Source organism: Entelurus aequoreus, linkage group LG12 (assembly GCF_033978785.1).
Source record: "Entelurus aequoreus isolate RoL-2023_Sb linkage group LG12, RoL_Eaeq_v1.1, whole genome shotgun sequence".
Lineage (NCBI taxonomy): Eukaryota > Metazoa > Chordata > Actinopteri > Syngnathiformes > Syngnathidae > Entelurus > Entelurus aequoreus.
Genome location: NC_084742.1, coordinates 30308885 through 30334511, shown reverse-complemented (window position 1 = coordinate 30334511; position 25627 = coordinate 30308885). Strand labels below are relative to the sequence as shown.

The following is a 25627-nucleotide window of genomic DNA, read 5'->3' as shown; positions in this document are numbered from 1 at the left end:
CCGGAAACTGCTGGGGAAAATAAGCTCTTCAGCTAAATATGCATGGGCAAACAAGGAAGGCCAGGGAGACGACGATGAAGACCCGGGAGATGAGGAGGAAAACCAAGGAGATAAGGCCAAGACGACTAAATAAGAAGAAACGCAATACACTACTTCTCCTTTTTTTTGTTTTAAATGTTGACTCTGCATTATTTTTTTTATTTTTTTTACAGAAGCCTAAAATAATTGGCTCAGAAATGCTACCTCTGTTTTTGTTGTTTTAACTGATTTGTGAAATACTCTTCACCTATGGTGTATTCTCTGAAAACATCTGTTTTTGTTTCAAATGTTTTGAGGCATTATTTATATTTTTTTACATTAGAATGGTCCACTAGACTGAGAAGAGACATTTTAAAGAATGGGCTGTTACCTGTTTTTTGTTTAAATATAATTAACCTGTTTTGAGGCTAACCTGTTAAGAGGTTATTTTGAATATTGCTACCTCTGTACTTTTTCTAAAACTGTGAATGTTACAGAATATAAGTGTGACTTATTTTGTTATATTGTCAACAGAGGAGAAAAAATGCTTTATTTAAATAAATATATTATTTATAAAGCAAGTTCAAGTATCATTGGCACATTTTCACCTAGCCCCGGCCTTGGCGTGCTGTCCGCCTTGGCGCGCATATATGTGTCCTCTTTTTGGGATTTCAGAATATGGTCAGCCTATGTTAAGTGACTTTTTTTGGGTGGATTCGGTCTTGCACGTGGAGGGTTTGGGTGTGGGCTTTGGTTGGTGTGGCCACGGTGCTTGGGCGGTGCATTCTGCGGCGGAGGTGCTTGGCACCAGGAGGCGGGGTTATGATACGAGCCTCACACAGTGTGTCTCCGCAGCAGATTTATGATCGCTCAGCACTAAAAATACGTTACACACATACAGTTGTTGACAAAATACACTGTACATTATATACCTCAGCTAACTAAACTATGGAAATGTATAATATAATTCATATAGCAATACGGTGTCACTGCACAGAAGGCCAGCAGTTAGCCGAGTCACAATCCATGGTGAGGCACAAGTGCCTCAACTGGCTGCTGATCACCGCACTGTCTCTTCTCAGTATTTGAACGGCAAATGTGAAAATAAAAATAAAAATAATCTAAAACTGGTTAAGTTAAATGGAAAATAACTTTAGTATAATCACTGGATACATATAACAATTTAATTAATTTTTTTTTCTTTTTTTTTTTCTTTCCATGATGGCAGGCGAGGCCCCGCCTCCCCTGCCTCTAGTGACGGCACGACTACTTTTTAATTGAACGATTGAATATACAAGCCGATGATGGCACTTTTGTTACAATTTCTTTTGACACTTTACAGGGCGCAGACTATATATCAACATTAAAAAATACATACATAGATCAGAAAATTTGCGGGACAAAATAAAATAAAAATATGTCAATAAGTCAGATGAGACCACATCAAAACTAATTAAGACCGGAACGTTCATACATTTTTTTTACATTTTCCATGTTTTGCCAATTAATTTCAAAACCGGAAAATAACTACGGTACAATGCAAACTTCAGTTGTGCAACCACGCAGTCTTTTCGATTTCCGAGTTTAGTAAACGCAACATTTAAAGAACACCCACAGGATTGACGATTTCATGACGTCATAAGCAGTCGCCGGAAATCCTAGCGCGGGCTGTCCGGTGTAAAGACCATGGCAGGTCTTCTGAAAAAGGTACGAGTAGAGGTCAATGCTTTTTGTTTTAGTACTTATTCAAAACGCGTAATACGTTATTATTATCCAGGAAAGTGTTGTTAGGTATATCAACTGCACCGTTCAAAGTGACCGCTTTAGTGTGTGAGTGTGAATGTTGTCTGTCTGTCTGTGTTGGCCCTGTGATGAGGTTGCGACTTGTCCAGGGTATACCCCGCCTTCCGCCCGAATGCAGCTGAGATAGGCTCCAGAACCCCCCGCCACCCCAAAAGGGACAAGCGGTTGAGAATAGATGGATCGCATCGCCGGCTAGATGGACGTTTCCCATGTTTATACACTAATATTCTAATGATGTGCTATTCAGCAACACTGTATGTAGCTATGGGCTTCACAGGCACATATTTGAGCAAACATTATGCTTTAAAAAAACAAGTATAGAGGACATTGTTGATGTTGCAGCGCGTAAGGAAGGGAGTGTGAAAAGAGGGAGCTAACTGCTTTAATGACATTCAGCAATTTACAGTAAGGATGGAGCAGTTGTTTTCATCCCTGCTGTTCTGTAGTCTGTGCACAACAACAACGGAAATGTGTTCCCTCCAAACCTGTCTGACCGGAACTCTCTAACCATAACTCGAGTTCCATGGGGGAATTATGTAAACACACCACAGTCATATTTGAAGAAGCGTACACTGCTGTCTTCCTTGCATTGTTCAAAAAACTTTAGTTTAAAATAGTTTTCATAATATAATATGTTGCAATATTGACTGTTTATTATTGATGTTGCAATACATTATATCCAGTACGGTACATCCGGAAAGTGTTTACAGCGCTTCACTTTGTCTTTATTTTGTTCAATTACAACTTTGCTGTTGTCCTAAATGAAATTATTTCACCTTTTTACACAAATGTATACACTTCCCTTATAACAGTGTGGGTAAAGTTATTTTCTGCACAATTATTTCAAATATATAAATTATATGATTTTTTTTCCCTAAATACCACAAAACTTCATTTACTTTTTAAATTGTGATTCGCTGTGTGTAGAATTGTATTGTAGTTTTTCAACTTTTAACACTTGTCCTGACTGTCTTTGACAGACAACTGGCCTGGTTGGACTGGCAGTGTCCCAACATCCTCATGAGGTAAGACACACACAGGACGTCCATTGCGTCATTTAACCACCAGTTGGCGCCATAAAACCATGAGCATCATTCTCAGGGCTTTGATGAGCGTAAATGAGTTAAAATGGCGTCAAATCGCTGAAATGCAATGAAAATGATTTTGAGCAGTTATATATAACACGGCAGATGTACATAAAAGACTTGTGAATTCAAGCAAGTCCTGCCTGATTTCTTTCTCATTCTATCTTTCTCATTCTACCTTCGCTTTAGTTGTATTTTTCAATTTGTCGCACTTTTATTATTATTTTTTATTCTGCAAATTTTTAAAACTTTTTATTCGACCCCTTTTACCGTATTGCATTTGCACTATCTTGTTTAGCACACTCATTGTTTATGTTCTTTGTTTGTTTTTTTGTTTTGTTTAGTTTTTTTTGTTTTTTTGTTTGCTCCATGCTTTTTTAACCTGTAAAGCACTTTGGTTCAATCTAAAAAGTTGTTGAAATTGTGCTATATAAATAAAGTTGACTTGACTTGACTTGACTTGACTTGACTATCTCAGTACGCACTGTAAACATCATAATATATATATATATATATATATCTATATATATATATATATATATATATATATATATATATATATATATATATATATATATATATATATATATATATATATATATATATATATATATATATATATATTAAAGGCCATACAATATGGAAAAAAAACCACAAAATAATACAAACTATATGATAGCTATCTATGCATCTATTTTCTACCGCTTGTCCCTCTCGGGGTTGCGTGGGGGATGGAGCCTATCCCAGCTGCACTCGGGCGGAAGGCGATTAGATGGGTACCAAGTTGTTGAAAGATGTCCATCATTGAAAAGAGAAAAAAATACTGCTGACTTACGACACTTTTATGAGAGGATTCCTTTTGGGTCAAGAGTACGTGTGTAGAGTCAACCTTAAGCTTGCACAAGGTTTATTAAAATATGAATAAAATATGATTGAACTCATATTAAAACGGGTAATGAAAAAGATATCGGGATCAATCTGATAAATAGGACTTCATCCCAACATGGCACCACCAAGTCCATTTAAATCTCTGTAATTTGGCCATGACTTATATTTAATATATCATATCTAACGTTTAATAGTGACTTCAACTGACACTTAAAAATCCAAGTTCAACGCATCTGGCTGCCATCAAATTAGTAATTTAGTCTTATTTTCCCACCCGTTGTACTCCAAATAGTTCAATCCCCATTTTTACATTTATTTCTTCCCTAAAATGTAGACATTTTCAAAAGTGAGTGTTTTAATGCAGAATGTGTTGAGCTTTTTCAATTCCTGCTGGTTTATTGCAAACTATCCAAAGTTGCCACACATTAAGAAATGAGTGGAACTAAAAAGGAAGTTTGTGAGTTCCACTCCTGTGACCTGCATGATTGTTTTCCAGCGTCTGAAGGCTCTTTACTCCAAGATCCTGGCGTCTCTGCAGACGATGCCGCAAGATGCTGCTTACAGGAAGTACACTGAGCAGCTGGTAAACGAGAAGTTTGACTACGTCAAGTCGGTGAGTGACACATTTTATTCAACTGCAGAGCAACTTTGTGTGAATATTGCAGCTGGTCATCTTAAAGTAGCTCTAAGCAGGTTGCAGACTCAGACATGTTTTAATGGTGGCAGATGAACAGAAAATGTTCCACTGGCTTTCTGAAAACACCCATCTTTCTACCTGGGGACTTTTGCAGGGAATGTTTTGTTTAAATTATCGAAAAAACGGATTGATAACTAAATTTTTGATAAACTCATGGACTGACTGGTGCCAGCTCGCTAGCTAGCTTAAAAGCTAACATGAAAACAAGAGACATTAAAGTCTTTCCCCATTATGAAAAAACATAGCCCAAACTAAACTTATATAAACATGTTGGTGTCTTAGCAACTACGATATTCTATTGTACACATTTAACTACAAGCTGTGCTCTCTTATTACAGATATATTGTGTCCATTCATACAATATATCACTTAACATTTTCAAGTAAAAAAAACATGTTTTAAAAAGAATAAACTGATTTTGAAGGTGTGGCGGTGTTAATCTTGCCGTGGTGTTGCGCCACGATCATTTATGTGTAGGGGGAACCCTGAGATTTCAGTGTGTATATAAATATTTCTTGAGCACATTCAACGATACTGCCATAATTTGGGTCACAATAATCGTGATATGAAATTTTCATATGGTTTCATCCCAAGTCGTTAGAAACTAGCGACCTATTCTTTATGAAATATATCCTTCAATGACTTCTGTTATGATATGGTGCTACTGTGTTTTATATATGACTGTAATCTTTTGGGGGAGGGGATGAGGTCATCGTCTAATTTGCATAATTCGCCAAGGCTTCATGTGCAACTCTTCTTGTTCATTTTGACAGTGTATTAGCACAGGCCTGAAATGGACCAAAACCATAAAATCCATATTGAAAATATTTTATATATATGAATTTTTTGGAGTGTAAAAATTTCAATACCATGTGTAATGAACTACTTTATAAGTTTTAAAGCAAATATAAAATGTATAATTCCAAATGTTTTGGGGTATTTTTCGGCCAGCCTATGAGAATCGTTGATCTCTGCAATACGATGAAATTAGTTTTCCTCTCAGGAGCCTGATGTTGTAATGTTGGAGAAGAAGATCAATGGTGGACAGATTGAAGAGGTCATTTTCCAGGTACTGTTCACAGCGCTCCTAATTGGTTATTATTGATTGATTGATTGGCAGCACATGAATGTAGTCCAGCTGCAGTAGGTTTATTGCAACTACATTTGGGCCTTCTGCTGCCAAGTTGTAAAATCTAAAAACACATCATTGACAAATGATTGCAAAGACACAACATTCATAGTCTGTGGCGTTTACACTGATGAAAATTGTGTGTGTGTGTGTAGGCAGAGTGCGAGTTGGCTCTGTCACGAAAGATGGCTGAATGGAAACCATGGGAACCACTGATAGAAGAACCTCCTTCCAACCAGTGGAAATGGCCTGTCTAAATTTAAACACCAATGTATAATACTGTCATTAATAAAATTAAATAAAAATCTCTGTATGGTACTGTCGTTAATTGTAAAAAAAAAAGTGTATATTGTTAATTAAAAAATAAACAACCCATCATCGTGATATTTAATTAAATAACTTAGAAAAAACACCTACGTAAAGTACTAGTAATGAAAAATACTTTTACTGTATTTAATCACACCTCTGCATGGTACTGTAGAATTTACAAACCAGGCTTGTGTCCAATAAAAATACACAAATGTCAGGATATATGTAATTCCACAAAAATTCAAAATACATGAAGTGTTTAGTAATTTAATACAGAGTACATATCCATTTACTGCAACATATGGTGTTTGCAGTGATCTCCTTGGTTGTACTGCAAATATACACAAACATGTTTCATTCATATACGACCGATAATTGAATAGTGTGAATATTGCTCACAATTTGTTAAAGTTGTCCTTCACAAAAAGGATATCTCTCATTTTGAAAAGGTGAAATCATGCATGTGTTAACACCCTAGGGCTTTGGCTTCCAAAGCACCGTTAGTGGCTCTCTGCAGCAACTGGAGCATTATGGGATAGATGGGTGCAAACTCCTTCCCCTGCCGAGCTCTGACCGACTGCACGTACGCCTCCAGAGTGCCTCTGTCGCCAGGAAACGCAGGAGTCAAAAGTCATTCATCGACAAGAAGAGCCGACATAACTATTGTAAGAATTAAGTTCGAACATGTAAGGAAAAAAACTATTTGACAAGAATAAAGTACGTAAAACATTTTTAAAGTAACATTTTTAATAAACACAATCATACTTTTAGAACAGTAAAGTCAAAATATTAAATAAGGTCAGAACCTTTCATTTAAAATGTTATTTTTTCTAAACACTAATACTTTTTTCTTGCAACTTTATTTTTGAATGTATTCTTTGTATTGATAATTATCAATTGGTATTACAGAAACTTATTTAGAAATTAATTCTGATCATTGCAAGAAAAGTTCAAATTTTACGCAGACAAAGTAGCGATATTTTAAAGTTATAATTGAATGAGTAAAAAAATAATTTGAGAATATACTCGTACAATTATATGAATAACGGCTCAAAAGAAAGGCAATTATATTTTTAGAACAGTAAAGTAATATAAAAAAATAAAAAATTAAATAAGGCTAGTAAATGTTACATAAAGTTTTTTTACTACAGTAACTAATTTTTTTTCGCAACTTAATATTTTAAATGTATTACATTAAGAAGTTATAGTATTAAACAACTTTACAACACAATGTTATAATTAAGTGAACTCTGCAAGAAAACTAATTTACAAAGTTGCAATATTTTAAAAGTTATGATTGATGATGATTTTTGACAATAAAAAAATTCATACAAATAAGGTCAAATCATTAAAAGAAAGACAATTTATATCTTTAGAACTGTAAAGTCAAATGTTAAGAAAATATATTCAATAAGGTCATAATGCAATGTAATGTTTTTGCTACAATAACTAGTACTTTTTTCCTCACAAATGTACATTTTTAATATTACGACAAAACTGGTAATTTTACAAGAATAAAGTTGCTTTACAAAAAGTTATGATTTAATAAATAACATCAATGTGACAATGCTAAAGTTGTAATGTTATAAATGTAAATATGTTTTTTCCCCTTGCAGTTTTATTTGAACATGTAATAATATTATTTCAATGTGTTCCTCACCCCTTTTATACAAACATTTTTACCAGGAGATAAAACATAATTTGATGCACAACTTTTTCCCTATGAATAAAAGTACAGTAGTTCAATTTATGATTCCTACGCTTACCTAATAAGTGTAATGCGATCTTTCTCTGAGGGATGAGCGTCCATCCACTGGGAGTATCTAGTGATGGACCACTCTGCTCTCTGGGGGTGGAAGACATGATGCTTTACTTTTCACCTCCTCGAAAAGTCCATCAGGTTATTCACAGAGTGTGTGCGTGTGCGTGTACATGCCTGGTAAGGTGACTTGAGCTCAGACGGGGCCCTGGTGAACAGGAAGTGAAGGACGGTGCTGTAAGGAATGAGTTCCCCCACAACTGAACTGCTGATGATTAGATTGCTGGTCTGAAACAGCAGTGGCCTGGAACACAAACATTATGGTAATGCAGTTGACATTTTTGTGTCCATTAAAAATTGTCTTACAAATTTAGTATTTAACATTTTATTGTTTTCTAACAATTTAGTGGATAATTCGTTTTCATATCTTATCTGGTTAAATAAAGGTTCTATATCATCAAAGGAAAAAATTATTTACAATACATTCTGCACTACCATTTATGTTGATATCCTTCAGATTAGCTGACCCATGTCGACATAAGCAATTGTTTACCTAACCAAAACTAGCCATTGCTAAATTTTCTTGTGATTTTGGCACAAATAATGAAATTAAAGGAGTAGTTTGACAATCTTTTGTTTGTACTTAATATAAATGGGTGCATTTTGAAGGTAAAACTCAGTTTCTTTCTTGTTTTCCTTGCTTTGTATGGATTTTGACACAACCACACATCTGACATGCCAGTGGTGTGGATGATTTAAAACTACACCAAATGTCGACGTCAACAATTTTTCATAAAATTGACCCCCCTTGACGCTTGTGGCTACGTACCTAAAAGAGCGAAGAATTCTGTAAGCTTTTCCCAAATCTGATACTCTTCTGCATAACGGAGCTACAGCCAACTCCATCTTAAGACAACAAAATGCACAATTTAATGCAGTTAGCAGTGGAAAAACTCTATCAAACTTGAGGTCGTTTTTTTTCAGTCCTCACCTGTGCACAGTCAGCCGCTAATTGCATCTTCCCGCCCTCCCCCAGCGGGCGCAGCAGGCTGGCATGTCGTATGAATAACTCGATCGCTCTCTGAGCAATGGATTCTGTGCTTTCATAGATGAAATCAGTGCACTCAAAGTGTCTGAAGTAGTCGGCCATCACTCTGGAGATAAAACCCTGCAGCTCCTTCATGTAGAGCGAGCAGACAACATCAGGCTTACTGGTGTTGGACAGCCCCCTGCAACGCACACAAATAGGACAGTTAGCGATATACAAGAAAAGGAGTTGATTTTACAGCGATGCGAACCTTACAAAGATATAAACAGTTAGTCCCATCATTTTTATAGTACCGTAGTTTTTTTTGTAGCAGTTATAAAACCAGACAAGAAACCTGAAATAAGTTTATAAGTTCATTTCAAATTACATTTTACTGCAAACGCGTTCCTCACCCCTTCCCATTACCTAATTGATAAAAATATAAAGGGAAATTTCTCCGGGGATTCTTATTGTCGCCCGTGGCGCACTGTGTTAGTGCTGGTCTGGTAATTTTATGTAGAATAATAAAAAAAAGAATAATTAAGGTGTAAAACATTTTTGTAATGGGGGTGAAAAGGCTCCAAAAACAATTCTACTTAGGATAAGATAAACTTTAGTTATCCCACAAGGGAAAAGTATGTGGTTGCAGTGCAGATACAAAAAAATCCACAAAAAATAAGGTGAAAACAAGAGGGAAATACTAAAGAACACAAAGGATGTAAAATACATTTAAAAGAGGACAGAGGTGATGCAACTAGCTGCCCCTTCATACTGTCATATATGAATATACATATCTACATACAGCTACAAAAGTAAAGCACAACGAAAAACAAAACAATTTGCAAAAAATAATACATTTTGCACACGGAACAGACCTAACAAAGCAACCAAGAGAGCCAACTCTGTCCTGGGCTGCCCAATAGCTCCCGATCAATGTCCGATACGTGCAGATTAGCGAGAAGGCCCCGATTTAGCCTATTTTAGTCACTATAAACCAAAGGCTGTTTATTTCTTACCCTGTAAAAAATCTAAATCCACGTCCTTAAATGTTTTCAGTATTCTTCCCTTGGTGAAAAGTTAAATTATATCTACCATTATGACACTTTTTTCAAATTTCATAGCTGTAGTACATAAAATGGTTGTCATTTTAAATAGCATATGTCTTATTTTTATAAAAACGTCTCTTAAATGAAAGCTGTGATTGATTGAAGAGGGTCTGTGATTAGAAAAAGACTAACCCTGAGAAGTCCTCCTGGTGCAGCGTGATTAAAATGGCCTCTATTGAGTCGCTCACGGACTGCAGGAGAGGCTGCACCGCGCTGCTCATCAGCGCCTGGCACTCCTGAAAAACACAACAGGAAAAGAACGTTTTAAGTTTTAGTGTTTCAAACCCAGCGGCTCTTTGATGTCAAAAGCTAAGGAATATAGACTACATTTGTCTCAGGGGCCAACATTGTTCTCTGTACACACTACGACAGTCAGATGCTATTAAATCTAATGAAATAAATATTGTATTTCAAGTAAAATGTGATAATGAACTCACTCATTATCTGTACTGAGGTAAGCCAATCCTGTCCTGCACACCTTTTATTTTACAGATCGGGAACAAATAATCAGGGGATTAATTTAATCAAGGTTGCAAAACAGAGCTTCTAGTGAAAAATAAATATGCCATATTTGATCTTGATCTGTCATGTGCATATTTTGAAAGTTTTTTTTAACACATTGCGCATTTTTAAAGCCATGTGACATAGTGGATGCCGTTTGTACTTGCGTTGTGCACCCCACGAGAAGTGACAGGAAATCTGCACTAACATGAGGCAGCCTTGTTTTGTTTTTTTTACAATAAAATGCCCCATGTGTTTATTTGCCGTAATGAAAGTGATTATTATTATTACATAAACCGGAGCGGTTCCAAACTGTGTATGGGAATACAAAATTAGCTTGTAGCTTTTCAGCTAGGAGACTAAAAATGAACACAATATTAGCCAAACGGTATCAGTGTTTGTGAAACGGCATTGAGACTAAATAATCGGAAAAGGTGATACATACTTTTTCATGAAAATCGACCAATACTGATCGGTGGCCGATTTATCGGCACATCCCTACTTTATAGCCATCAAACATGGACACTCATCAAGGTAGCTAACTCATTGCAAGACTCCATATTGAATTAATTAATTCATACCTCCAAAGAAGAAGAGAGAGCCTCTGCAGGAGCGGTCATGCTTGTCCCCAAACTAGAAATTAGCTGCAAAAAAACAAAGTCAAGTCAAAGTTTTGATAAGTGAAGGGTTTTTTCACTTCCTAGCATGGAGGGTATAATCCAATGATTGATCTTAATATATTTTGTGTAACGCCTTACCTTGGCAACAGCAAGCTGCAGACGGTAGAGCGAGTTGACTACTCCAATGTTCCTCCTCTGGCCTTCAGTTAGTGGACCGATCACCTGACTTGCATCACCTTGAGTACCCAACTACAAAAAAAGGAGCGTTGTATGAATCAATTATTATTCAATAAAAAAAGGAGAATTGTATGAATCAATTATTTATACATAAATAAAAAAAACTGGCCATGTTAAACTGTTAACATGTAAATATTCTCAGGGGACAAAAGTTGACTTTTTTGTCCTTTCAGTAAATTTTGCCATATTTTTGGCCAGAAATGTTGATGTATTACTTCATTATTCTTGATTTTTCCTACAATCTTTTTATCCATCTCGTTTATTCCGTTTATCCGAAGTTGGGTCGCGGGGGCAGCACCCTCAGCAGAGAAGCCCTGACTTCTCTCTCCACAGCCACTTCGTCCAGCTCTTCCCGGGGGATCCCGAGGCGTTCCCAGCCCAGCCGGGAGACATAGTCTTCCTAACGTGTCCTGGGTCTTCCCCGTAGCCTCCTACCAGTCAGATGTGCCCTAAACACCTCCTTAGGGAGGCGTCCGGGTGGGATCCTTACCAGATGCCTGAACCACCTCATCTGGCTCCTCTCGATGTGGAGGAGCAGCAGCTTTACTTTGAGCTCCTCCCGGATGACAGAGCTTCTCACCCTATCTCTAAGAGAGATAGGGTGAGGACGATTGTACCCGTGATCTTGTCCTTTCGGTCATGACCCAAAGCTCATGATCATAGGTGAGGATGGGAACGTAGATCGACTGGTAAATTGAGAGTTTTACCTTCCGGCTCAGCTCCTTCTTTACCACAACAAATCGATACAGTGTCTGCATTACTGAAGACGCCGCACCGATCCGCCTGTCAATCTCACAATTCACTCTTCCCTCACTCGTGAACAAGACTCAGAGGTACTTGAACTCCTCCACTTGGGGCAAGATCTCTTCCCCAACCCGGAGATGGCACTCCACCCTTTTCCGGGTGAGAACCATGGACTCGGACTTGGAGGTGCTGATTCTCATCCCAGTCGCTTCACACTCTGTTGCGAACCGATCCAGTGAGAGCTCAAGATCCTGGCCAGCTGAAGCCATCAGGACCACATCATCTGCAAAAAGCAGAGACCTATTCCTGCAGCCATCAAACCAGATCCCCTCAACGCCCTGACTGCGCCTAGAAATTCTGTTCATAAAAGTTATGAACAGAATCGGTGACAAAGGGCAGCCCTGGTGGAGTCCGACCCTCACTGAAAACGGGTCCGACTTACTGCCAGCAATGCGGACCAAGCTCTGACACGATCATACAGGGAGCAGACCGCCACAATCAGACAGTCCGATACCCCATACTCTCTGAGCACTCCCCACAGGACTTCCCGAGGGACAAGGTTGAATGCCTTCTGCAAGTCCACAAAGCACATGTAGACTGGTTGGGCAAACTCCTATGCACCCTCAAGGACCCTGCAGAGAGTATAGAGCTGGTCCACAGTTCCACGACCAGGACGAAAACCACACTGCTCCTCCTGAATCCGAGGTCCGACTAACCGGCGTAGCCTCTTCTCCAGTACACCTGAATAGATCTTACCGGGGAACCACCACCCCGGTCTGCCAATGCAGAGGTTCCTCCCCCGATGTCCACGCAATGTTGCAGAGTCTTGTCAACCAAGACAGCCCCACAGCATCCAGAGACTTAAAGAACTTCAGGCGGACCTCATCCACCCTCGGGGCCTTGCCACCTAGGAGCTTTTCAACTACCTCGGCAATCTCAGCCTCAGAAATAGGAGAGCCCACCACAGATTCCCCAGGCACTGTTCCTCACAGGACGTGTTGGTAAGATTGAGGAGGTCTTCAAAGTATTCCCTCCACCAATCCACAACATCCGCAGTCGAGGTCAGCAGCACACCATCCTCACCATACACGGTATTGACAGTGCACTGCTTCCCCTTCCTGAGGCGGCGGATGGTGGTTCAGAATCGCTTTGAAGCCGTCCTGGAGTCGTTTTCCATGGCTTTCCCGAACTCCTCCCATACCTTGCGGCCACAGCTCCAATTGGCTGCCTCGATAATATAGGTACGTAGCATGGTCCACTCGGACTCGATATCCAGCGCCTCCCTCGTGACATATTCAAAGTTCTTCCGGAGGTGGGAATTGAAACTCTCTCTGACAGGAGACTCTGCTGAACGTTCCCAGCAGACCCTCACAATGCGTTTGGGCCTGCCAGATCTGTCCTGCATCCTTCCCCAACATCGGAGCCAACTCACCACCAGGTGGTGATCGGTAGAAAGCTCTGCCCCTCTATTCACCAGAGTGTCTTAAACATGACACCGCAAATCCGATGACACAACTACAAAGCCGATCATGGAACTGAGGCCGAGGGTGTCCTGGTGCCTAGTGCACATATGGACACCCTTATGTTTGAACATTGTGTTTGTTATGGACAATCTGTGACGGGCACAAAAGTTCAATAACAAAACACCACTGGGGTTCTGATCCGGGTGGCCATTCTTCTCAATCACGCCTCTCCAGGTTTCACTGTCGTTGCCAACATGAGCGTTGAAGTCACCCAGCCGAACAAGGGAATCACCTGAGGGAGCACTCTCCAGTACTCCCTCGAGGGAATCCAAAAAGGGTTGGTACTCTGAGCTGCTGTTTGGTGCGTAAGCACAAACAACGGTCACGGCCCGTCCCCCCACCGAAGGCGGAGGGAAACTACCCGCCAGGGTGGAAGAGTCCAGCCCCTCTCGAGAGAACTGTTTCCAGAGCCTTTGCTGTGCGTCGAAGTGAGTCCGACTCTAGCCGGAACTTCTCCACCTCCCGCACCAGCTCAGGCTCCTTCCCCCCCAGCGAGGTGACGTTACACGTCCCAAAAGCTAGCTTCTGTAGCCGAGGATCGGACCGCCACGTGCCCTGTCTTCGGCTGCTGCCCAGCTCACATTGCACCCGACCTCTATGGCCCCTCATACGAGTGGTGAGCCCATTGGAGGGGGGACCCACGTAGCCTCTTCGGGCTGTGCCCGGCCGGCACATTATGTTAAATATTAAACGTCCAGGTTTATCACAGGTGTATGATACACTGGCAGTTATTAAACAATACCTCAAAGCCAAAAAGGACATAAGTCATTTATTTTTCAAAAGGCATAAAAACATTTTTGATTAATTTTTTACTTTTTTTGCTCAGATCTCTCAATCTAATTCATTCAACCTCAAATAAAAATACTCAACATGTAATGTTTTTTAAATATTAACCCTTTGAAGGCGTGTTGATTAATTAATGTCAAAGATGTCAATAAGTATAAATTTGCACAAGTAATTTAGAGATGTGACATTATCTGATCAAAAGGCCTTTTAAATGGTCAAAAATAAAAAAATTTAAATTTTTTATTAATTTTCTACGCCCTTCTTAAACATAGGGACTTTTGTTTCCTGTTTGGCTTGAAAATAATTTAAATCATATTTCCCCAAAGGGTAAATTTAACTTAGTTAAACATGTTAAATTTTAAACTAAACCAAGGTTTTAAAGCAAACTATTTTATCTTGCCATATACTGTACATAGAACACATACTTCAACTTTCCAGTTAAGACCTCTGAAGTAAGTAACAAGCACACACAATCTTCCAACCTTTAAGTTATATGTACTCATAAGTATATGCAGTTCTTCTACTTTTTGACCTTTAAGCACTTGTATGCTTCGCAACTTTCCACATAAGAATTGTATTGCATTTGGCCTGTTTTAGTTTTGAGTTCAGTCTCTGCAGCCTGCATTACAATCCTGTAATCAAGGCACTGGGCTGCATCCTTTCCCCACAAAAAATCTTTCGTAGCGTGACGTGCACCTCTAAAAAAATCTAACTTGTGTTCAGTCGGTCTGAAAAACTTTGCATGAGCTCTACGGATGGTCGAAAGGGTGCGTAAGAATACGCAATCTTTTCCGCATAGAATTTTAACATAAATACCAACGTTTGTGGTGAAAGTTTTGTACGTACATTTCATTTCTTTTTTGTGTGCAGCAACTTTTATAAATGAGGTTCCTGGAATGCAGTGAAACAGCGTACACTATACGGTCATTTAAATGTCAGCTAAAAAATGTGTCCATGTTTGCAGGTATGGATGCAAACATATTTTTAGGTGAGAATTTACAAATGATTCCAACATGGGCACAAAGTAAGTTCTGCATACCAGCTGTTCGGACTTGACACAGAAGAGCTGTACGGTCTTGGCAGCATTCTTGGCAACAGCAAGATAAAGGTCGGAATCGATGGATGCTACATTAAGCTCACTGCAGACAAACAAGAGACAAATGAAGAGATTCTTCTCCATTTCACTGGCATGTATGCTTGCCTGCTGATGGTCTTGATGATGCTTTCCAATTCATCATGTGAGGGTGGGTTGCGTCCGCCCATTGGGAACACCAGGTTGATGGGATCAAACAGGCGAGACAGGGACTTGGAAAGGTAAGCTGCTTCATACGGGCGCAGGGAATCCTTCAGCGCCCTCTCTGGACTGCACGCACAAAATTCCACAAGACTGAAATGGTACCTTTCACAGTTGAACCCAATTTTCAGTGCCGGGTAATCAATACCCGTACTTAATGATACCAATTTTCGGTACTTTTGTGTGTGTAAATAAATGTAAATTGGGTATTGAGTGTGTCCCACTCGTAAAATGAGTGGCAGTAGCATGTGGGAATTGGAGAAAAGTTAGTAAGTTGGGTTGCATTGCTTACTTGTAGTCCTGTTTAGTTTGAGAGAAGAGGTCTAGGCTGTCTGTTTCTAGCTCCAGAGTGGTGTCTATTCCGCCACTGTTTATAAGTGCACCATGCAGGCTGGCGCTATACTGCTGGAGGCGACGCCAAAGTTCATTGTACAGCCGCAGCAGTTTTGGATATTCTCCTTCAAACGCTTGCTTCAGGTAAGATGATGCTAGTAAGAAAAAACAATAAGAACATTTATCTACTCCACATGACACTATCACAAGCAGCATATTTTACCTTCAGTTGCTTTGTGAAACTCTTCTTTCAGATTGTTGGTGATATCGGTCCAAAAGGTGTACAGGATATCAGGCTCGCCATCCTGCCATGAGTCCGATACAAGAAATGCACTCTTAGGATGCCCACAATGCATGCATGTATGCTTTAAAATATCTAAGTTGTGTCAAGTGAAGTAAAAATGCTCCAACAACTGACGTCATCGCAAAGTATTTTTCACATAAAGCAGGGATAGACTAACTGACCTAGTGGATAAAAGCACAATTAGGAGTACTTGTCCTACAAGGTGGAATGAGAGAATGTATGTTGGTAGGATCAAAACAAATTCAGGTGCAACATTTACTTCTGAATGCACTACATATCATTCCTGATTTTTTTAATTGTTTTTTCTTCTTTTTTTAAATGCCTTAGAAGTACAGGTAAAAGCCAGTAAATTAGAATATTTTGAAAAACTTGATTTATTTCAGTAATTGCATTCAAAAGGTATAACTTGTACATTATATTTATTCATTGCACACAGACTGATGCATTCAAATGTTTATTTCATTTAATTTTGATGATTTGAAGTGGCAACAAATGAAAATCCAAAATTCCGTGTGTCACAAAATTAGAATATTACTTAAGGCTAATACAAAAAAGGGATTTTTAGAAATGTTGGCCAACTGAAAAGTATGAAAATGAAAAATATGAGCATGTACAATACTCAATACTTGGTTGGAGCTTCTTTTGCCTCAATTACTGCGTTAATGCGGCGTGGCATGGAGTCGATGAGTTTCTGGCACTGCTCAGGTGTTATGAGAGCCCAGGTTGCTCTGATAGTGGCCTTCAACTCTTCTGCGTTTTTGGGTCTGGCATTCTGCATCTTCCTTTTCACAATACCCCACAGATTTTCTATGGGGCTAAGGTCACGGGAGTTGGCGGGCCAATTTAGAACAGAAATACCATGGTCCGTAAACCAGGCACGGGTAGATTTTGCGCTGTGTGCAGGCGCCAAGTCCTGTTGGAACTTGAAATCTCCATCTCCATAGAGCAGGTCAGCAGCAGGAAGCATGAAGTGCTCTAAAACTTGCTGGTAGACGGCTGCGTTGACCCTGGATCTCAGGATACAGAGTGGACCGACACCAGCAGATGACATGGCACCCCAAACCATCACTGATGGTGGAAACATTACACTAGACTTCAGGCAACGTGGATCCTGTGCCTCTCCTGTCTTCCTCCAGACTCTGGGACCTCGATTTCCAAAGGAAATGCAAAATTTGCTTTCGTTTCCACCATCAGTGATGGTTTGGGGTGCCATGTCATCTGCTGGTGTCGGTCCACTCTGTTTCCTGAGATCCAGGGTCAACGCAGCCGTCTACCAGCAAGTTTTAGAGCACTTCATGCTTCCTGCTGCTGACCTGCTCTATGGAGATGGAGATTTCAAGTTCCAACAGGACTTGGCGCCTGCACACAGAGCAAAATCTACCCGTGCCTGGTTTATGGACCATGGTATTTCTGTTCTAAATTGGCCCGCCAACTCCCCTGACCTTAGCCCCATAGAAAATCTGTGGGGTATTGTGAAAAGGAAGATGCAGAATGCCAGACCCAAAAACGCAGAAGAGTTGAAGGCCACTATCAGATCAACCTGGGCTCTCAAAACACTTGAGCAGTGCCAGAAACTCATCGACTCCATGCCACGCCGCATTAACGCAGTAATTGAGGCAAAAGGAGCTCCAACCAAGTATTGAGTATTGTACATGCTCATATTTTTCATTTTCATACTTTTCAGTTGGCCAACATCTCTAAAAATCCCTTTTTTGTATTAGCCTTAAGTAATATTCTAATTTTGTGACACACAGAATTTTGGATTTTCATTTGTTGCCACTTCAAATCATCAAAATTAAATGAAATAAACATTTGAATGCATCAGTCTGTGTGCAATGAATAAATATAATGTACAAGTTACACCTTTTGAATGCAATTACTGAAATAAATCAAGTTTTTCAAAATATTCTAATTTACTGGCTTTTACCTGTATGGTAGATTGATGCTTCATGTTGATAACTGAGGTGACACTCACCTTAATAATCTCATCAATGAAACACCTGTGAGTGACAGGGTCTCGCTTCTTCATCAGAACCTTCTGAAGATGCTGCACCTACAAATATAGAAACATAATGTGTTGAAAAAGGCTTATTCATTCTCTCCAAAAATCACAGTTTCTAGGCAACACAGTGGATTGGTGATTACCAGTTAGCATATCAGCCTCACAGTCAAAAGATACCGGTTCAAATTCCAGTTGGGAGTTTGCACATTCTATTTCCACGTAATTATTTTCATGATAGGAGGCTCTAAAAGGAGGGTGCAGATCACCACCTGATTTTATCCTATGTATATATAAAAACATTGTTGACGCAGGGGGAGTTCTTGCTTTGGTTTTTGGCCGAGACCAGGGATCTTGGGCTCGAAAAGGTTGTTGACCACTGCTATAGAGCATGTGTTATTGACTGGGCATCATTGGAGTCCAAGGTAGAGCCCGTCTCTCACCAAAATCTTAATGAGGAGAAGCGGCATAGAAAATAGATGTATAGTTCCTTACTTGTTTGCACGCAGCACATATCTGGTCCATTAGTTTTTCCAGGTTTGTCCAAAGAGCAGCACGGAAAGCTGCTGTGCTGCCAGGTGTTGGGAGCACTGCTCTTCCTGGGGCACCTAAACGGAAACATTCAGTGAAATATTTCTATGACTACAGATTAATACAATTTCTCCTTTTATTGTCCACTCAATTAGGCACTGCCAATGTGTACACAAGTGATACAATACAATGAACATGACAAAACCATCAACAAATCCATGGTTGGAAGAGGTCTACGTAATAACTGTTAGTAATGTAAGATAAACTTCTTGATATGCATTTACCTCTGGGGTTGGCTGGCTGTGTTAAGCTCTTAATGTCCAGAGCGCTGATGATACTGTCCTGTATGGTGGTCTGGTAGGCCGCCAAAACAGAGCTGATAGTCTCTCTCAGATTACCAAGGTTGTAGAAGACTTGCAAGGCTGTACCAACCTGGGTCGGATTCTGACAGACAAGGGGTACAAAAGAAAAGACGTAGGCTGTATTTCAAAATGGAGTACCTCCCTGAGTACACTTCAAAAAGTGTTTACTTAGTTTGCGAATTTTGATAGTATCGTGCCCAAACAGATTGACATTGTTACTATTTGTTCACTACTTTCCAGTTGCTACAGGTTGCTTTTCATCCTTCATTATTTCAAATTCGTCCCTCCAATCCTCCATACTTCCACACTCACACTGACAAGTATGGAACAATGCAGTGCTCTGTCAAAATAGCCCAAATGATAAGTGCGCAGTGATGGACACCCTCACTAGTTGCCATCTCAACTCCATATCAGAAGGGGTGGGGTCTAACTAGAAATAATGGTGGTTTATGAGCAACACGTAGCAGTGGAAAGCAGTGAACATAAAAAGAAGAAGTTATCATTTTGTAATAATATCCGGTAAGTGCACAAGACGGTTATGGATTTGGGTTAGCACAAAAAGTGCGCTCTCAGGAACAGAGTAGACAACTTATTATAGGAAAAGTGTGTTATGTCACACATGCATCATAATATTATCACATTATTCAGCAAATGCAATTTTGACATTAAAAACCTTAAAGTCAGCACTACTTAAGTCACCATTAGCGAAAACCTTTCAATATTGATATTTGAACATTTCACAACTCTATTAAACCGAATTTCAGTTCATACAGCAAATACAATTAAATGAAAATATTTAAAAATATCACTCTAACCCTTAGTTAGACCAACTCCAAATAAACACATAAAAAAGACTAACTTCAAAACTTTTTTCACTTTTTTTTACCTGAATTTCTGTACCCTGCTCTAATAATCGTTTAGCCTGGTTTTCCACCTCCAGTCTTGCTCGACTGATCAGTAGCAGGTCATTCTCAATCACCTCAATGCCATTCAAATTGACTCCATGAGACAGATAATCTGGAAAGTATTTGAAGAAAAAGGAACCAAGTTAACAAATATTGTTGACTGATTAAACATTTCACATTGGACATCCAATATACACTAACAAAAATATGTCAGTGTTTAAAAGATAATTAATGAAAGAACAGTGAATATTTAAAGAGAAAACCACCACACATGTTGTGTACACCACAAGCTATAAAAACAATTTGGCACAGTGGTCATTAGCATTTTCTGGAGGCAGTGTATTACTGGAGAATATGCTTGTGATAATGCTAAATGACTCACACCCACATTCAAATTACCTTCACTTTAAACATTGATATTTAATTTCCCTCATTCCAATCCGCTTTTAAAACAAATCAAAGACTGTGTTTCAATCTACGCAATTCCACACTTACACTTAGTATTTTGAGTGTGTTCCAACGGCAAGTAGTCATCGTATTAGGACCCAAAAACAGCTTTACATGAGTTCCTTATGTGATATGATTGTTCAGTTTGAAGGTTAGCAGTCAAAAATTTCAAGGTGTTTTTTTTTAATTGCATTGTGTTTTTGATTTTAACATTGGTAGAATAATATTTATTCTACATATATATATATATATATATATATATATATATATATATATATATATATATATATATATATATATATATATATATATATATATATATATATATATATATATATATATATATATATATATATACTGTATATATAATTTTTTTATTTTTTTTACACGTTCTCATAAGAGTTCTTTCAGCTCCATTGACTACTGTTATAACAGCTATTTTTTAACAAAATTGTAATCCTGGTGTATACTTTGTTTTTCCATGAAAATTGAATTCTTTGATTTTTCAGTTTGCGGCACTTTAGTATAAAAAAGTTTGGGCTTACCAAGTTCGTTGAGACTATGCGCAGCTTTCGTTATCTCCCGACTGCCACCCTGAAGCTGAACCTGAAGCCTCTTGCTTAAATGCAAGATACGAATAATCCTGCGCAAAAGGTCACAGGCAACCTGGACCAAAAAAAGGAAAGATGATATTACGTTAAAGTTGACCACTGTTTGCTTCAGCTATCTCTCTTCTCATGTGTGGTTTTTTCAGTCAAGGCTGTCAGGTTTTTAAATTGTTAAATAAATAAAAGTAGGGTGATGTAGAATGATGAAATGCATAATAATTTATTCATAAGATTTATGGGGCATTTACCTGTAGTCTGCCCAGCTGAGTGATCCTGGCCACAATCTTGTTGTATGGGTCCACAATTTTAGTCCTTATCCTGCAAACACATGCACAGGCTGATATTTTTAAAAAAATATATATATATGACTTACAGAAAGTAGGGACACACTTTATCCTCGCAGTGTGTCATATATTGACCTATTTAGTTAGTAAGCGGACATGATTGTAAATCAGTTTCAGTTCCTGCATTGTACCAAGCAATGACAGCACATCAATTCAACGACTCCAATATAAAATTCTGTGTTTCCCTACCATTATATTAGGGAGTCGTCCAGCCCTCGCCTCCAAAGTGTCAACTTAATTGTATAAATAATATAGCGTCAGACGCATTTAAAAATACATTTCATATAGAAAAGGTTTATACATTATTATTTAAATTTTCAAAAAAAGCAAATAGCCTTATCTTATTTATACAACAGCATGTAATTTCTCTTTACATGGTCAAGTTTACAGTTTATCATCTGCGGAGGAGCAAGCACATTAACTTATTGACACGTTTTTCATTTTGATTTTGTGAACTAATTAAACAGAACAAAGTTAACTAAAGGGTTTCCTCTACATAACTGATGGTATATGTATGTACACAGAAGTATGTATGTTAATACTAACTACTAATGACAGATTTGTTTTTAAATGTATATAATTTTTTTAGCCTTTTTAAATCAAATATATGCATCATCGCCATTTATGCAAATAATATGATGACGTCATTCTGACCATGCTCTCATCGCCACAAGTATATTCAAGGTTTTCCCTATATGTATCTAAGCGTAGCGCTGGTGCGGCGCCATGGCTAAGTTGAAGCCAGTATACCTTAAAAATTAGGATTTTTTTTTTTTTTACGTGGAGACCAATTAATTAATATATTGTATGAATGGATATATAGCCTATATTATTTAAGCACGATTAGATAGGTTGATCGGCAACATTAAATTGGCCCTAGTGTGTGAATGTGAGTGTGAATGCTGTCTGTCTATCTGTGTTGGCCATGCGATGAGCTGGTGACTTGTCCAGTGTGCACCCCGCCTTTCGCCCGAATGCAGCTGGGATAGACTCCAGCGACCCAGAGAGGGACAGGCGGTAGGAAATGGATGGATGGATGACTAGTGATGCGTACAAATTGTGGCCACTGAATAACTTTGATCAACCGTAAACAAAACGCACGCGAGTGTCTGGAGCCTCGGCGGTAAGACGAGGAGCCACCCGCTCGGCCGCATCTTTGCTCCGGCGGCTGTGGTAGCGTCACAGTGCTGCAGCCAAACTAGACAATCATTGGATAAATACTCGACTTTTTCCCACCCAGGGACGGTGAACGAATGAATAAAAGTGATCGAAAGTGGGTTGCCGGGCTTCCACATGACGATTGGATGACCTGTCTGGGCTGAATCCCTTTTTAATTGACAGCAAAATGAGCGAATCAGCAATCTTGAAATATAAAACACTGCCAAAGCATTTTTTAACTTTTATTCCGTTGTTCCTGTTGATATAGAAATATTTATATATTTTTTAATTAAGTTTCCATTGTAAAATCTAGCATGTTTATAAACTATCTGTTATTGGAGACTGTACTCATGCTTAAAGAGTAGCTGAAAATTAGCTTTCCCTACTTGAAAGACCAGCAGCTGCCACTTACAACCCGTGTTACATTGGCCAATAATCCATCCATCCATCCATTTTCTACCGCTTGTCCCTTTCGAGGTTGCTGGGGGTGCTGGGCCTATCTCAGCTGCATTCGGGCGGAATGCGGGATACACCCTGGACAAGTCACCACCCCATCGCAGGGCCAACACAGATAGACAGACAACATTCACACTCTCATTCATTCACTAGGGCCAATTTAGTGTTGCCAATCAACCTATCCCCAGGTGCATGTCTTTGGAGGTGGGAGGAAGCCGCAGTACCCGGAGGGAACCCACGCAGTCACGGGGAGAACATGCAAACTCCACATAGAAAGATCCCGAGCCCAGGATCGAAACCAGGACCATAAACAATTATAAAAATAAAGCAAAACGATATAACTAAAATGTTAATACTAATTACACAGACTTATTTTTAAATGTATGAAATGTATTATTTTAGCATTAAAATATATATGTGTATCATCAACAATTATGCAAAGTATATGATGATGTCACATTAACCACGCCCCCAACACCACATGCACATCTCAAGCTGGGAAAAATCCTGATATTGGTAAACTGGGTGAAAACCTGAACTACCTAAGCTAACTCTGTATTTCTATTCATTTCTATTATGAAAGTTTGTGAACTTTAACTGTAAAGAAGCGATTGCAATACAGCCAGCTAACTTGTTTGTGTGAGTGTTTGCGCATGTGTGTGTTTGTGGTTCTACACTTTACAAAGTCAAGAACTCTGAGCCAATAAAATAAAAGTATTTGTAAATGGACTAATATCATTGTTGTTCTTATTTCATTTTAGTAACCGTATTATTTGGGTGTGTCGATATAAAAAATGAGCAACGTGCTCCGAATATCCCCTGTGCTGCACTCTGGGCACATGTTTACCTTTCAACAGTTGCCTGTAGTGCACTGATCCTTGTCTGCATCATCTGAAGAACCCCTGAAAACAACAATTTAACTCAATTCAGTGTGATTGCTGACAACCTCATGTGGTTTCTTATGTCAGTAAGTACCTTCTAGAGATTCTATCCCAGTTGCCTGTGCCAATAAATCTTCATGTCTGGCAACCACCTGAAAAAACAAACATACTATCTAATCCTTCATTCCGCACTCCATCCAGCTTTATAATTACTCGCCATACAGCAATAGATGATATCTGTCTATTACCTGACACCTTCTATGTTAGCTACTTCTCTTTGTTTTTAATGTCTATTTTCTGCTGGATTTACTCTCTATTTTGTGCTGAAGCTGTCACATATACTGTAATATTGTACATGGTAATTGCTATATATTGTATATATGATATAGACATAATATATCAGTATATATAATATACTGTACATATATTATGTAAATATTACATATATATGTTATATTTGATATCACTATATTTAGTCTATTTATACCTGCATCGTCCTTTCCATCCTTACACTTTCCATCATTGTAATTGAGCTACTGTATGGAACAATTTCCCCTGTGGATCATTAAAGTTAGTCTAAGTCTAAGTCTAATTGAAAAGAGTGCACTTTATATTAATTTACTTAACGTTAAGCTGGCATTTCTCAAGACTTTCCCATTAGAAGCATTGCAAACACAAGGAAGTGTAACACAGTGATTGACTCGTAATGGTCAAATCAGATTGTGCTTAAACTGTGTCCGAGATCTGCAATACTGTATGTTTATGATGGTGCAAACAGGAACCAAATCCAGATTTATGGTGTGATTGTCTGTCTGGTTGTGCAGTGTATGGCGTACTTACCTGGCTATGAAGCTCTTTATCAAGTTGACTGATTCCTTGCGCCAGCTTGGCCAGCTGCTCAGCAATGACAGCATGGTGGATAGCTTGAGCAGTGTATGTCTTTACATCAAACCCCTCTGAGAGGAAATCTATGTACAACTCTGCAAACACAGTAACACGTACGTTTTGTAAACATCATTTATAAACGTTTTCAATTGACATTTTTTTCTCAATACGTTGTAAAATTGTTAAACAACACACGACAGCCCAGCCTGAAACACCCGAGGTGGTTTATGAAGTAGTTTTACCGTCGTTTAAAGATGAATTCATCGGTACTCCGTTGACTTGAACCGTCCACTCCATGTTGACTTCCGCAATTGATGACGTTGACGTGATTGCGTGTACACAGTCGTTGGTCGACTCTTCTTCGTTGGTATAATGTTCTTATTCGATGGTCCTCCGTGGCAGTGTTTCCAAATTAAAAATGACAAATTATAGAACCAGAAGCTTAAAATTGCCAATTTTTAGACGTTTCTCGATACAATCTGCTACAATACAAAGACAAACCGTATGTAATAAAGCGTATGAGTTATTTTCTATCTTTAAATAAACTAACAGACGGCTGCCACCGACAGAACAGCGCCCCTACTTGGCTGTAAAAACGCCAATGATTGTCACACACACACTAGGTGTGGCGAAATTATTCTCTGCATTTGACCCATCACCCTTGATCACCCCCTAGGACAGGCCTGGGCAATTATTTTGACCCGGGGGCCACATTTGGAGAAAAAAATGTGTCCGGGGACCGGTATATCTATTTTTAGGAACACTAATACAAAACCTCACAATAATGTCTGATTGAATGCTAAAAACGTTATGACAGACCGCCTTAAAAAAACGTAATAGAATTTTACATTTTTCTATGAAAGATAAAACACTGAATATTGACAAAAT

At 38.8% G+C, this 25627-nt stretch overlaps 2 protein-coding genes across 3 annotated transcripts; one reads left to right on the top strand and one right to left on the bottom strand.

Moving 5' to 3' along the window:
• The first annotated feature begins 1617 nt into the window (after positions 1 to 1617).
• Positions 1618 to 5928, top strand: ndufa5 (NADH:ubiquinone oxidoreductase subunit A5). The gene is made up of 5 exons (XM_062065615.1): positions 1618 to 1725; positions 2802 to 2846; positions 4291 to 4407; positions 5495 to 5560; positions 5776 to 5928. Exons 1-5 carry the CDS (start codon positions 1705 to 1707, stop codon positions 5875 to 5877), a joined length of 351 nt encoding a protein of 116 aa, XP_061921599.1. The 5' UTR covers positions 1618 to 1704; the 3' UTR covers positions 5878 to 5928.
• A 457-nt stretch (positions 5929 to 6385) lies between these two features.
• On the bottom strand, positions 6386 to 25341 carry cog5 (component of oligomeric golgi complex 5). 2 transcript variants are annotated; one of them, XR_009828048.1, is made up of 21 exons: positions 24982 to 25341; positions 24695 to 24834; positions 23949 to 24006; positions 23821 to 23875; positions 21264 to 21333; positions 20953 to 21073; positions 19942 to 20072; positions 18978 to 19137; positions 18658 to 18770; positions 18139 to 18216; positions 16083 to 16164; positions 15819 to 16014; positions 15434 to 15595; positions 15272 to 15371; positions 11081 to 11191; positions 10904 to 10966; positions 9954 to 10057; positions 8680 to 8917; positions 8518 to 8594; positions 7696 to 7992; positions 6386 to 6531 (listed from the first exon to the last, which is right to left on the bottom strand). XR_009828048.1 is itself a non-coding variant. In XM_062065614.1 (21 exons), the coding sequence occupies exons 1-21, from the start codon at positions 25034 to 25036 to the stop codon at positions 7692 to 7694; spliced, it is 2325 nt and encodes a 774-aa protein (XP_061921598.1). In that variant the 5' UTR covers positions 25037 to 25341. The 2 variants fall into 2 exon arrangements, 1 of the variants encoding a protein (XP_061921598.1); XM_062065614.1 differs by lacking the exon at positions 6386 to 6531 and having other exon boundaries at positions 7692 to 7775; positions 7866 to 7992.
• Between the last annotated feature and the right edge of the window lie 286 nt (positions 25342 to 25627).

Excerpts from the sequence above, each read along its gene's own strand:
- cog5 (XM_062065614.1), bottom strand. The coding sequence starts at position 25,036 with ATGGAGTGGACGGTTCAAGTCAACGGAGTACCGATGAATTCATCTTTA. Across the intron at positions 15,596-15,818 it reads CAAACTAAACAGGACTACAA|TCCAGAGAGGGCGCTGAAGG; the intron begins GTAAGCAATGCA and ends TTGTGCGTGCAG. Across the intron at positions 7,993-8,517 it reads AGAATTCTTCGCTCTTTTAG|GCCACTGCTGTTTCAGACCA; the intron begins GTACGTAGCCAC and ends TTTGTGTTCCAG.
- ndufa5 (XM_062065615.1), top strand. The coding sequence starts at position 1,705 with ATGGCAGGTCTTCTGAAAAAG. Across the intron at positions 1,726-2,801 it reads TGGCAGGTCTTCTGAAAAAG|ACAACTGGCCTGGTTGGACT; the intron begins GTACGAGTAGAG and ends TGTCTTTGACAG. Across the intron at positions 4,408-5,494 it reads AGTTTGACTACGTCAAGTCG|GAGCCTGATGTTGTAATGTT; the intron begins GTGAGTGACACA and ends TTTTCCTCTCAG.